General features: G+C 38.1%; 1 protein-coding gene across 3 annotated transcripts in view; it reads right to left on the bottom strand.

Annotated features, from left to right (window-relative positions):
• The window catches only part of UBE3D (ubiquitin protein ligase E3D), a 189,250-nt gene that overhangs the window by 90,917 nt on the left and 85,328 nt on the right, over positions 1 to 13,005 (bottom strand). The window contains exon 9 of one of the 3 annotated variants that reach the window (XM_089332970.1): positions 2,001 to 2,248. The exons of the other annotated variants lie outside the window; for them this stretch is intronic. Within the exon in view, the coding sequence (XP_089189096.1) occupies positions 2,104 to 2,248 (145 nt within the window). The 3' untranslated portion in view covers positions 2,001 to 2,103. Of the gene's footprint in view, positions 1 to 2,000; positions 2,249 to 13,005 lie in introns of those variants that run through there. 3 annotated transcript variants of the gene reach the window in all.

Genomic DNA, 13,005 nt, shown 5'->3' with positions numbered 1-13,005 from the left:
TATAAACATACATTTCATAAATAATTTGTGCAACCAAAATGTTTAAAATTCTTACAAACCACTCTTAAGAAAATTCTGAAACAACCAAATGTATTCTAAACATTTCATAAGCCATATTAATTCCATGATACCCAAATATTATAATAGTAATTCATAAAAACAGATCTTGACAAAATGCACATAGTAGCTACTGCTTATAAAATTTCAAAATAATGTTCATTAGGTAATGAACAGTACCCATGTGAAAAATTTTTCTTAAGAATTACAGATGAAAAATTTGACACCTTTAAATTACAAATGTCAAAAATGTTCTTTAATTAGCTTTTAATTAAAGGACTCTGAGAGATGGAACTTAGGGATCCAATTTCTGCCTAAGAGACCTGTAAGCCATCATTTCTCCAGGATAAATGTCCCAAAGTACAATTGCTGGTCCTATGAAAAGCACATTTTTCTTTAAGCTTAGGACTTCTAATGTGCTATTTAAGAAATCTTTGCCAAATCCCATATTTGTCCCTTTGTCAGCTTCCCTCAGTTCTCTCTACTTCTCACACTATCACTAACTTCCTTAAACTACGAGCCTGCCTCTGCCCTCAACTCAATTGCTCTGGCACTAATATTTTACGCTCTACTGGCTACCAACAGTCCATGGTGTGTGTACCCAAAATATTACACCCTGGGTGTCTTTTCTCCCCAAGTTTTTTTCCCTGTCATGAACAAGGTTACAATAAAGCCCTTGCTTATATATCTTTACATTATGATACTTACATTTGTATGGTGTAAAGTTTAAGGAGTGCTATTATCAAGGTGAAGGATGTAGGCGCTCTCAATTTTAATAGCTGTTTCCAGAAAATCTGTGCCAATTCACATTCCCACAACCAATCACAAGCGTATTCTTCATATCATATTTTCACCACCAACAAACTAACAGTTTGAATTTCTGAAGTTTGATGGAAGTAAAATTACACATTTGATTTAAACTTTCCTAATTCTGATGAACTGAAGTTTCTTTTCATATAGGTGTTGGATGCTTGGATTTGTTTTCTGAAAATTGCTTCTTTTCTTATCTTATTTTCAAGTCTTTGTTGAGTTTCAATAGAGGTGCCCCTTCATACCATTCCAGGGATGACACCAGTGGCTTTTCCAAATTATTAGGTCTCTTCTGGTCAGTTTTTAAGTAATATTCACAAGCGAATTATAAATGGCAGAACACACAATTGTTACAACTGAAATCAGCAACTAGATGGGACTATTCCCTATCATTATTATTAATAGTTTCCAATAAAGGCAAAATTAAAATTAACCCTTTACCCCCCTTGGGAGAATTGTTTCACCTAGAAAACTTGAGATTCTTTATTTTTTTTCCTTAAAGAACTTATTTACTTACTTGAAAGGTACATGAAAGGCAGAGTGAAGGAGTGACACAGAGCAGGAGTGACAGAGAGAGAGAGGGATTTTCTGTCTGCTGGTTTATTTTCCAAATGGCAGCAACAGCCAAGTCTGAGCTAGGCTGAAGCCAGGAGTGAGGAACTCCATGCTGGTCTCCCACAGGGTGGTAGGGTTCCCAGTACATTAGCCATCTTTTACTGCCTTCCGAGGGAACACTGACAGGAAGCTGGATCAAAAATGGAGTAGCCAGACTTGAACTGGCACACCAATTTGGAATGCCAGCATCATAAGCAGTGGCTTAATCCACTTTGCCACAAGGCTGCCCCAGAGAGTCCTTGAGTAACAGAAGTTAAGAGAATGTAACCAGCATAATTATGCAACACGCATGTAATGGACTTTAGGAGCCACAGCCGGGATGGGGGTGAAAGGGGAGTCTTGAAATCCTAATGGATTTTCACAATTGGAACCAGGACTCTAAAACACTTAGAAATAAATTTATCGAAAACGACAAAAGAGCAACAGAAAATAAGCTATATGAGTCTATGTCAAGTAAGTTCACGGAAATGGGATTAAAAGATTATTGTGGTACAAAAGAGTTTGCAACTCATAAGTAATTTTTTTAAATTTGTTTATTTACTTGAAAGAGTTGAGAGAGAGAGGAGGAGGAGGAAGAGGGAGAAACAAAGAAACAGAATCTTCCATCTACTGGTTCACTCCCTAGATGACTGCAATGCTGCAATGGCCAGGGCTAGGCCAGGCTGAAGCCAAGAGCCAGGAGTTTCTTCCAAGTCTCCCACAGGGTAGCAGAGATCCAAGTACTTGGACTGACCTCCACTGTCTTCCTGAGCACATTAGCAGGGAGCTAGATGAGAAATAGAGTAGCAGGAACTCAAACTGGCACTCTAATATAAGATACCAGCATTGCAAATGGCAGCTTAACCCACTGCACCACAACCCTGGCTCCAAGTAGATTTTTTTCCAAATACACATATTCTGTGAACTTTCTGAAGGCCTCCCACATTACAAACTATAAACAAATGGAAAGATATATTCAATGTAATAAAAACATCAAGTGTCCCAAAATTCATGTTTTAATGAAATTTCAATCCCAAGGGGTTTGTTTTTATCAAAATTGGATACATAATAATATATACAAGAATAAATGCTAGAAAATGGCGATGAAACAATAGAAAGTTCACAGGCAGACTGGCTTTTCATATATTAAAATATATAATAAAACTCGTACAATCAAACCAATATGTGTTGACACAGAACTGATAAACAGACCCATGGAACAAAATAGAAAATCCAAAAATGACACTTAAATTTGCAAAACATATTACTACAGTATTTACTCATTATATATTAAATCCCAATTTGAAGGGGGAGGCATGGATCATTTATTAACACTATGAGTTCAAGTAACTGGATGAAAATAAATTCAAAAGCCTACATTATTCCATATCCAAAAATAACATCAAGATGTACTGAAGGCATCAGTGTAAAAATAAATCAGTAAAAAAACTTACCTAAAAACACTATTACAGATCAATAAGCTATAAGGGTTTTATAATCTCTTAATTTATTTGGAAGGCAGAGTTACAGAGAGAGGAGAGGCAGAGAAAGAGAGAGAGGTCTTCCATCTGCAGGCTCACTCCCCAGATGGCCACAACAGCCGGAGCTAGGCTGATCCAAAGCCAGAAGCCAGGAGCCAGGAGCTTCTTCCAGGTCTCCCACGTGGGTACAGAGACCCAAGGACTTGGGCCACCTTCCACTGCTTTCCCAGGCCATAGCACAGAGCTGGATTGGAAGTGGAGCAGCCGGGACTCGATCTGGTGACCATACAGGATGCAGCACTGCAGGCGGCAGCTTTACCACTACGCCATAGCTCTGGCCCCAGGTTTTATAATTTTTAAAAATTATATTTAACGGCCGGCGCCGCGGCTCACTAGGCTAATCCTCCGCCTAGCGGCACCGGCACACTGGGTTCTAGTCCCGGTCGGGGCGCCGGATTCTGTCCCGGTTGCCCCTCTTCCAGGCCAGCCCTCTGCTGTGGCCAGGGAGTGCAGTGGAGGATGGCCCAGGTGCTTGGGCCCTGCACCCCATGGGAGACCAGGAAAAGCACCTGGCTCCTGGCTCCTGCCATCAGATCAGCGCGGTGCGCCGGCCGCAGCGCGCCGGCCGCGGCGGCCATTGGAGGGTGAACCAACGGCAAAGGAAGACCTTTCTCTCTGTCTCTCTCTCTCACTGTCCACTCTGCCTGTCAAAAAAAAAAAAAAAAAAAAAAAAAAAAAAAAAAAAAAAATTATATTTAACAAACATTCTTAAATTACAAGCAGAGGACACAAACCCTTATGTTGAAGAAATCCTTTAAATTCACGTTTTTTTAAAAAGAGGGGAAAGACAAAAGGCTTTCGAAAGGTAGTGATTTCTTAACCATTTGAAGGTCATAGGTCTCTATAGCAATTTGATTAAAACTATGGACTCTCTCCACAAGAATGTTCATCTCTACAGAGAAAATTCTGCATCTAACGTTAGAGGTTTCTCAAATCACCTCACTTTTTTTTTTTTTTTTTTTTTTTTTTTTGGTAAGGCAGAGTGGACCGTGAGAGAGAGAGAGAGAGGGAGAGAGAGAGAGACAGAGAGAAAGGTCTTCCTTTACCCTCCAATGGCCACTGCAGCCAGCGCACCGCGCTGATCCGAAGCCAGGAAGCAAGTGCTTCTCCTGGTCTCCCATGTGGGTGCAGGGCCCTTGGACTTGGGCCATCCTCCACTGCACTCCCAGGACACAGCAGAGAGCTGGACTGGAAGAGGAGCAACCAGGACAGAATCCGACGCCCCGACCAGAACTAGAACCTGGTGTGCCGGTGCCACAGGCAGAGGATTAGCCTAGTGAGCCGCGGCACCAGCTACCTCACTTCCAAATCCCCTCCCGCCCCCCTTCCACATGAATGAAAGTGAACTCTGTGGCCTTTTTTGTCTCTCATTTAGTTGATGTTTTTAAGATCCATGTACCCTTGAGTAAAAATCATTGTTTGCAGGCTACAATTCTATTTTTAAATTATCATTTTTGATAAACCAGTAAAAACAGTCCCATTTTGAACTTATTTCTAACAATACACATATATAATATACATATAAGATCTGTTAGCATATTAATAACTATAACCATCTAGGAAAAGTTTTCAAAGAGGTCTCCTGCCTCATATTTTCACCGCAATGCCTTACCAAAGGAAATCAGTTGGAAAGGAGGCTGGGAAATGTGCTTCCAATCCTTCAATCACTCTCTTGAGTAAGTGGAAGCCTAAGTATGAGTTGGGACATAATAAATTAGGTCCAGTCTAAGAGCAGTCTCATAAATCAGCTTCACACTTGGCATCACTAGGTTCCCTCTCCCATCAGGGCCGACTCAGCTGACACTTTCATTAATCGGAATTACCCACTCTGTCCCACAGCTTAAGAGCTTTGCCAATGTGGATATTAAGTGTTTAGGATGCAAAAGACTCAATTCAAAAGTTTAAGATGTTTTCTTTCATCTTTTTTTTTCATAGCTCTGGATTTTTTTTATTTTTTGCATGAAAAATTTTTAAATATATCAGCAAATGTGTTGGCATTACGGATAGTGATATTATCCGTATGGATAAAGTAGCTTTACTTATTGATAAATGTTTTATTTTTACAGTTGTTGTGTTTGGAGGTGTTTGAGATGTTTTCTCTGATTTCTTCAACCCGGTATAACAAATAGGTTTTCTTCTTCTTCTAATTAAAACTGGCTGGTAATAACAACCCTAAAATTGAGAGTGAAAACTGTGTTGGTCTTAGTAGAAAAGAGGGATATGAACTATCAGAGTTCTCTCAGCCATGGCTTCAGAAGGGAGTGTGCAACATTCGCACCCCCTCTCCTCTGCCCTCACAGAATCCCGTCGTCATCCGCGCGATCCTTGTCTGCTCTGTACACCTCTTCTGAAGCCCATCTTCAGATTCCCTTCTCTTGGCGATCTGTATACCTTGCCTTCTCAAGAGGGCCGCTGGCAAGGGAGTAATTCAATTCAGATGCATTAGGCCTGGACAGCATTGGTATCTAAGCCTTTGGTGACTGAATTGTGTAACCCTACATCACAAGTGGCTTTCTCTGACCCATCAGAAGACAAATCCTAACGACCTGGAACATTGTCGTTCCATGAGGACAGACAAGAACCCAAGTGCCTGTGTCACGCTCCCAGTGCAAAAGTCCTTGACTTTAGAAGACATCCACATGTTTAAAACATCACATCTTTAGTGACTTCACATGTCAATGTAACTCAGGCAGAGTTGGTCTTAGTTTGCTGTTAAAAATAATCACACAGAAGCATGAGCTATGTGTTGAAAGTGCCCTGGTTTTAACCCACACGCTTGAGACAGTACATATCCTACATATTTAAATGAACACAAAAATACAGTTTGGCATACTTTCTTATACTGTTTACATTGCAGACTGCTTTAACTTCAAAGAGTTATACATAAGTAAAATGATGTATTTTAGTAGGACATTTCTATTTTTGACATCTGAAGTCATATGACCAAAAATTAGGCATTTTAAAATAAATATTTTAATCATAGTATTTGTGTTCTTAAATAAATCAAATCATTAGCAGTTATCTTTTAAAGTACATCTGTTTAACAGTTTTGTTTTAAAATATATGCTACAGAATTTCTTAAAAAGCTATATAAGTGAGAATATACTAGATGCTTTGAAATCTATTGTTTCTGCAACAAATTATCTTGACTAAAAAGTTTGCTTATGAACCCTCGTTATGGGATTATAAATGAAAGAAATAAATTAAATTATACTTTTTTAAAAAAGGTTGGCTGCAATCATTTCAGCAAGGGTAAGAGAATCTATTTCCAAGTTAACTGGTATAGAGAAAAATACATCTCTACAAGCTTGGATTCTACTTTCCTGATAATCTCCTAAATTAATTATCTATCATTTACCCATTATCTGACCTCTAAAGACATCTAATTATAGAAACTGGCAAATATGCTACAATGTTTTATTCACAGATCTTGTGGAGTCAAAAGCATCCTGTAGAAGAGCATCTTGAATCAAAGAGGGAAACATTTGATTAAATTCTTCCAAGGTTGCATCAAATCTTAAGTAGAAGCTTTTGGAACCTAAGAAGAATATCATTAAAACCTCCCAAGACCACTAAAATATTTTTGGTTTAGTTTTTGATAAAAAACATTCAAAATATAAACTTGCTCCAATTGGGAAAATAAACATGTTTTCCAGTGAAACCAGAAAAATTGCATTTTGATATTTGAGTTCATCTCTTATTAAGAATCCAAGTATCTCCTTCAATTCTGTTTCCCAACTACTTACAACATTGAGTTTCAGAAGTTAGCAAAACTAAGTCATTGCTTTAGAATACTAAAACCCTAAAAATAAAGACCTAAAATGATGATTGTTGATATCTGAATTGATCTGGAAACAGTCAACAAATTTTGATAAGCTTTTAAAAAGCAAAATAGAGAACAGCACATCCAGCCAAAATTAATTTATGTAGACTTAAATTTTCTAAAGAAATCTTTTTTTTTGTCTGTTCTACTTAATATGACTGGTTTAACTCTGTAATTAATACACAGTTATTCTTAAGTGTTGAAATTTAACTGAAATGTGATCCCTGTTAAACATAAGAGTAGGAATAAGAGAGGGAAGAGATATATAATTTGGGACATGCTCAAGCTGACTTGCCCCAAATGGTAGAGTTAGAAACATACCAGGGGACTCCAATTTAATCCCATCAAGGTGGCATGTACCAATGCCATCTCACTATTCCAAGTGATCAATTTCAGTTCATAATTGATCATAATGAAAGGACTAAGAGTCAAAGGGAGCACATAAACAAGTCTAGTACCTGCTAACACTAACCGATAGAATAAATAAAGGGGAGAGTCATCCAACATGGGAAGTGAGATACTCAGCAGACTCATAGAATGGCAGATGTCCTAAATAGCACTCTGGCCTCAGAATCAGCCCTAAAGGCATTCGGATCTGGCTGAAAAGCCCATGAGAGTATTTCAGGCATGGAAAGCCAAGACACTCTGGCAAAAGATCTCTGTGAGTGAGATCTCAGTGGAAAGAACAGGTCTTCAAAGAAGAAGGTACCTTTCTCTGAAGGGAGGAGAGAACCTCCACTTTGACTATGACCTTGTCTAAACAAGATAAGAATCGGAGAACTCAGAGGGCTTCCATAGCCTTGGAAACTCATGACTGGAGCATAGGGAGATTACTGATGCCATAGACAGGAGTGTCAATTGGTAAAGTCAACAACAGGAGTCACTGTGCACTTACTCCTCATGTAGGATCTCTGTCCTTAATGTGCTGTGCATTGAGATTTAATGCTATAACGAGTACTCAAACAATATATTTCACTTTGTGTTTCTATGGGGGTGCAAACTGTTGAAATCTTTACTTAATGCATACTAAACTGATCCTCTGTAAAAAAAAAAAAAAAAAAAAAAAAAAGAAATTATCAACTCCCAACTTGACTCTCACTGGGATTAAACATGACAATAGGTCTGATCTGATTTCATCATCATTTAAAAAAATCATCTATTATTTTTCACTTTATGTTTCTGTGTGGGAGCAAACTGTTGAAATCCTTACTTAATGTATACTAAGCCGATCTTCTGTATATTAAGATAATCGAAAATGAATCTTGATGTGAATGGAAGGGGAGAGGGAGTGGGAAGGGGGAGGGTTGTGGGTGGGAGGGACGGTATGGGGGGGAAGCCATTGTAATCCATAAATGGTACTTTGGAAATTTATATTCATTAAATAAAAGTTAAAAAAAAAAAAAAGAAATCTTTCTGGCAATGTACATAAAGAGGTGGATGAAAGGGTGAGTGCCAAAATGATAACAGTAGTTGTCTGTGGGAACTGGAATTGTAAAGTCTCTGCTTGTTCTTGTTTATTATTTTATTGTACTATTTCCAGTACTTCCAATATGTACTACTATAGTGATCATGCAAAAAGCAAAACTTCCATTTTGAAAACATATGAAATGAAATCTAATATTTGCTTGAAACTATGCAATATATCAAGTAAAATACTTTTTATATAAGAAGTTAATCAAATCATTTTTTTTATTTATTTGAAAGGCAGAGATACAGAGAGACAAATAGAGATCTTCTCATTGTTGGTTCTCCCCACATGCCCACAAAAGCAGGGATTGGCTAGGCTGAAGTCAGGAGCCAGGTACTCCATCCAGGTCTCCCACTGGGTAGCAGGGGTCCAGATACTGCAGTCATCCTCTGCTGCCTCCAAGGGTGCTCCATTGGAAGTGGAGGCAGGATGCAATCCCAGGCACTCCAATTTGGGATGTAGGCTTTCCAAGGGGAGGCTTAACCCACTGTGCCATAATACCCATCTCAATCAAATCCTCAATAAGTAACTAAAATTTTTAAATTGAGATAATTACCTGAAACAAACTAACAAGTATTTTTTCCATAACAAGATTCTTAAAGTGCTAAAATTGTAATTCCAGATTTTTATTATTTTCAGCATCACTCAAGTTGTTTTGAACATTAAAAATATGTTACAGGGGCTAGCATTGTGGCCCAGCTGCTTAAGCCACCACTCCTAAGGCCACATCCCATATCAGAGTACTGGTTCAAGTCCCTACTGCTCTGCTTCCAACATAGCTCCCTGCTAATGCACCTAGGAAAGCAACAGAGGATGGCCCAAGTACATGGGCCCCTGCTAGCACATCAGACACCTGGATAGAGTTCCTGGCTCTTGACTTCAGTGTGGCCCAGCCCAGGCCATTGTGGCCATTTGGGAAATAAACCAGTGGATGGAAGATTTCTTTCCCCTCTCTCTGTAACTTGGCATTTCAAATAAATAAAATAAATTTGCAAAAAATAATGTATTATGGACAAATCTGGGGGTTACTATTAAAAGGACTCTTAGATAACAACTACTAAATAAATAATGCAAATGACTGATGACTTGAGGTGACTTAAGTGGAAATATTATCTGTTATTAGTGAAAGATAAAGAAATACCAAAGGAACTAGAGATACTTTTTTTTCAAGTGCTAGGAAAAAAAACTCACATTCAAGGAACATAGTGCAAAATTAGTCCATTAACTAGCAACAAGGTAAAAAGTTCATATTAGTTGCCTTAACACTTTGTCAAAATAAAAAGCTGATATCCATTTGTATTTTTATTATGTCCAATAAAATCATAACAACAGCCAGTCTGTCTGGTGCTATGACACCATTAAGTCTTGTGACCTAATCAGAGCCAGCTTAAGTCTAATCAAGAGAAAACAGCTGCTTTAACAGTTGGGGTTCTCCAAAATTAAATATTCTCTTCCTAATGGTACCTAGCCACTCAACTGTTAAAACAGCTGCTCAAGTTGAAGAGTTAAAAGACAAGCAACTGCGTCGGGATTCTTTCAGAACAGAAGTTCTCAAACTTAAGTTCATTTTCACATTTTCCAACCTGTTTCAATTTTTATACTTGTACTCCCCCTACCTCTGATCTTTAGCCAAAATTTCTGCCATCACCGTCTCTTGGTATTCACCCTTTGTCTTCTTCATACTCTAAACCATAATTGCCAGCTGGTGGTTTTGTATATTCGTTCTTATAAATATCATCTAAGTATTTTGCACTCTTACTCCTCTCTTTCTATTGTCTCAGAAGCACTTTCACTCCCTTTCAAACAGAGGTGGTAACTCAAATGTCCCCAGACTCCACTAAGTGAAACATTATCTCCTATGACTTGCATTAGTACTATGTGAGGTTAACTGTTGTGGTAAGATCCTTAAAGACAAATGCCCCATGGCTCATAGTTTGCATTTTTGGTCACTTAAATCCTTCAAAATCCTACATTTCTCTTTCAGATGTCTGTTCAATATTCTATACTACTTGCTCTGCAGCTTATAAACCTTTTTACTAACAAGCACATGAGGGTACTTCAAAAAGTATAAGAAAAAATGTAGTAAAAAGCTGAGTTTAGGGGCAGGCATTTAGCCTAGCAGTTAAGACTCCCATGTGGGAGTACCTGGGTCTGGCTCCTGACTCCCGTTTCCTATTAATGTGGATCCTCATGAGGTAGTGGTGATGACGCAAGTAACTGAGTACCTGCCACCCACTTCTTGGAAGACCTAGATTGAGTTTCCAGCTTACAGCAATGCCTAGAAAAGTCTTAGCCTTTGAGGGCATTTGGGACATGAACCAGCAGATGGAAGTACATGCTCGCTCGCTCGCTTGCTCCCTCTCTCTCTCAAAAAAAGTGTATTTTGATGTAAAAAAATTAAAATTAAAATTCATGTAGTATTTTTCAATAATACGTACTCCAATGACTTTTTTGATGATTTTCCTATAATCAATAATGATCTAACTTTATCCATCTATCCATCTCTCTACCCTTCCCTTCTATTGGCACATTCATCCATCTACCCACCTTCTCAAAGTCTTTGCCAGCTGGACTGGGCACGGCCAAGCTAAACTGACTCTGATGAACTCTTAGAGTCTGCAGAAGATCCTGACCTTGTCTTTGTAACATCTGTTTTCTCTCCTCGTATGTCCTCACCCCCACAAGTGTATTGCATTACAGAGAATTTAAAGTCGTAGCTCGCAGGGCCTAAGAACAGATTTATTGCTGGACCCATACTCATCAAACCTGAACATACCTACAAAGAAGCTGAACATGTTTCAAGATTACAAAATTTTTCCTGCAGCAGCTCTAGCTCTTCTGCTGGCTCATGTACAGAATGGTTCTGGCACATTAATCTCAGAAACAACCTCTCTCCCATGTCCCCCTTCTCAGCGTAGATACCATAAATGAGAAGGTGCTCACAGACCTTGTACCAGGCAACACAGACCTGGGGCAAGCTGACTCGAATGGAGACATTGGAGTGCTCTATGAAATAGGGCTTGATTCCAGGGCTGAAAGTCATTTTAATAAATCATGTCAAACCCTAAATTATAAGTATAGTAGAGCTAAACTTTCTTAATTAAAGGGGACTTTGAAATACTGGCTCCACTGTCACTACCCTATTCTCATAATGTCAGTGCTGAAGACACTAGCCCCAAAGTCCTCTAACTTTATTTTTGAGTCACACTGCAGCACAGTATTCATTCTTGCAGCTTACAATATTGTTAGGATCAGCTTTGCTTTACAGGGCTAAACATAGAAAAGTTTTCATTTTTAATAAGAGCTTAGATAAATAACCCTAAATCCCAAAGGGCCTCGTTAAAGCAGCCTCATAAAAGTTTTACACTTGCATATGAGTTTGAAAAAAAAAATGTCTACCTAGCAGTTTGAGCTCCTGCTGACTTCTCTAGCCTTGGGGAAGTTATTGTTAAAATTCATATGTCTCGCTATTTCAAATGATTTAAAGCAGTCTATTATGATAAATCACCATGAAGTACACCAAATGAAAGACACTGTTCAAACAAAAATCTCAATTTTAAATACACAAAATACACACAACGCACCCATCCGTATGTTTAAACAGCATTAAGGTTCTCTGATACATTACTCATCTAACCACATATTTTGTCCTCCGAGTCTAGGATGTAAAAACATATTTTGTACTACGTGATCTATTTTCACTTCCTTTTTTAGGAGGTCATTTCAACATACTTTGACTCTTCCCCGGAGAATTAAGTCTATGCAGTAAAGTTCCAATCAAATAGGTAACTAAATCAGTTGGAATAACATGAACATAAGTAGTGGGCAATGTTAACATTTTATTGCTTCTAAGACCTGAAAAGCTCTGGATTGACACAGTATACCGAAAAGGTTAGAGGAGGTTCTGTATAGCAGAATCTTACATTCCAACAATGGAACTCTAGGGATGGCTTTTTTAAAAATGCCTCAGTGCCTAGCCTATCATCCTACAGTATATTAAGTACTTAGAAAATGTTTGCTAAGTGAATTTTAAAAACAAGTTTATAGATCATTTTTATCCCATTACTGGATCATCCTCATTAATACTTCTCAGACCTTTAAACCAATAACCAGGAATCTTCTCAACTCTGAAAATGTGTTAGATGTCAATGACAGAACCTCAGGGTAGAAAGTGACCTGAGAAGAATTTAACCATTCTGCAATATTCCTAATATGTGGCTATCTGATCTTTGCTTAAATACAGAGATTCAGGACAAGTTCTTTGAATTGAGTGAAAACTGTTCTTCCGAATCTGAGCCTCTCAGCGAATATCTGAGGAAATCTAACCCTTTCTCCTGATTTTTGTCTACACTAACCACTCCCTATTTCCTCCGATAATGACTCATGTCTTATGGATGAGTATCTATACCATCCCAGTATTTTTTTCAGCTTAGTGACCATTTATTAAAATAACCCTAAAATTATTTTCATGATGAAAATTTGCATAGCACCTTATATATTTTTGAAATCTTTCACATAGACTAGTGCATTTTAATATCCAAAATAACACTGTTAAATGGGATTTCATTTTATCCATTTTGCAGACAATTATACTGCAGTTCAAGAGATTAAATGTTACACTCATGTTCTCCCAGAAAAACCAGGATTCAAGTTTAGTCCTCTGAAGCCAAAATGTTTTCCACTACATATCTGAGTTCCAGATTTCAGCTGGA

This window comes from Oryctolagus cuniculus, chromosome 5, assembly GCF_051225735.1.
Source record: "Oryctolagus cuniculus isolate XC-2025 breed Fujian yellow rabbit chromosome 5, ASM5122573v1, whole genome shotgun sequence".
Lineage (NCBI taxonomy): Eukaryota > Metazoa > Chordata > Mammalia > Lagomorpha > Leporidae > Oryctolagus > Oryctolagus cuniculus.
This window is presented reverse-complemented; position numbering and strand designations above follow the sequence as displayed.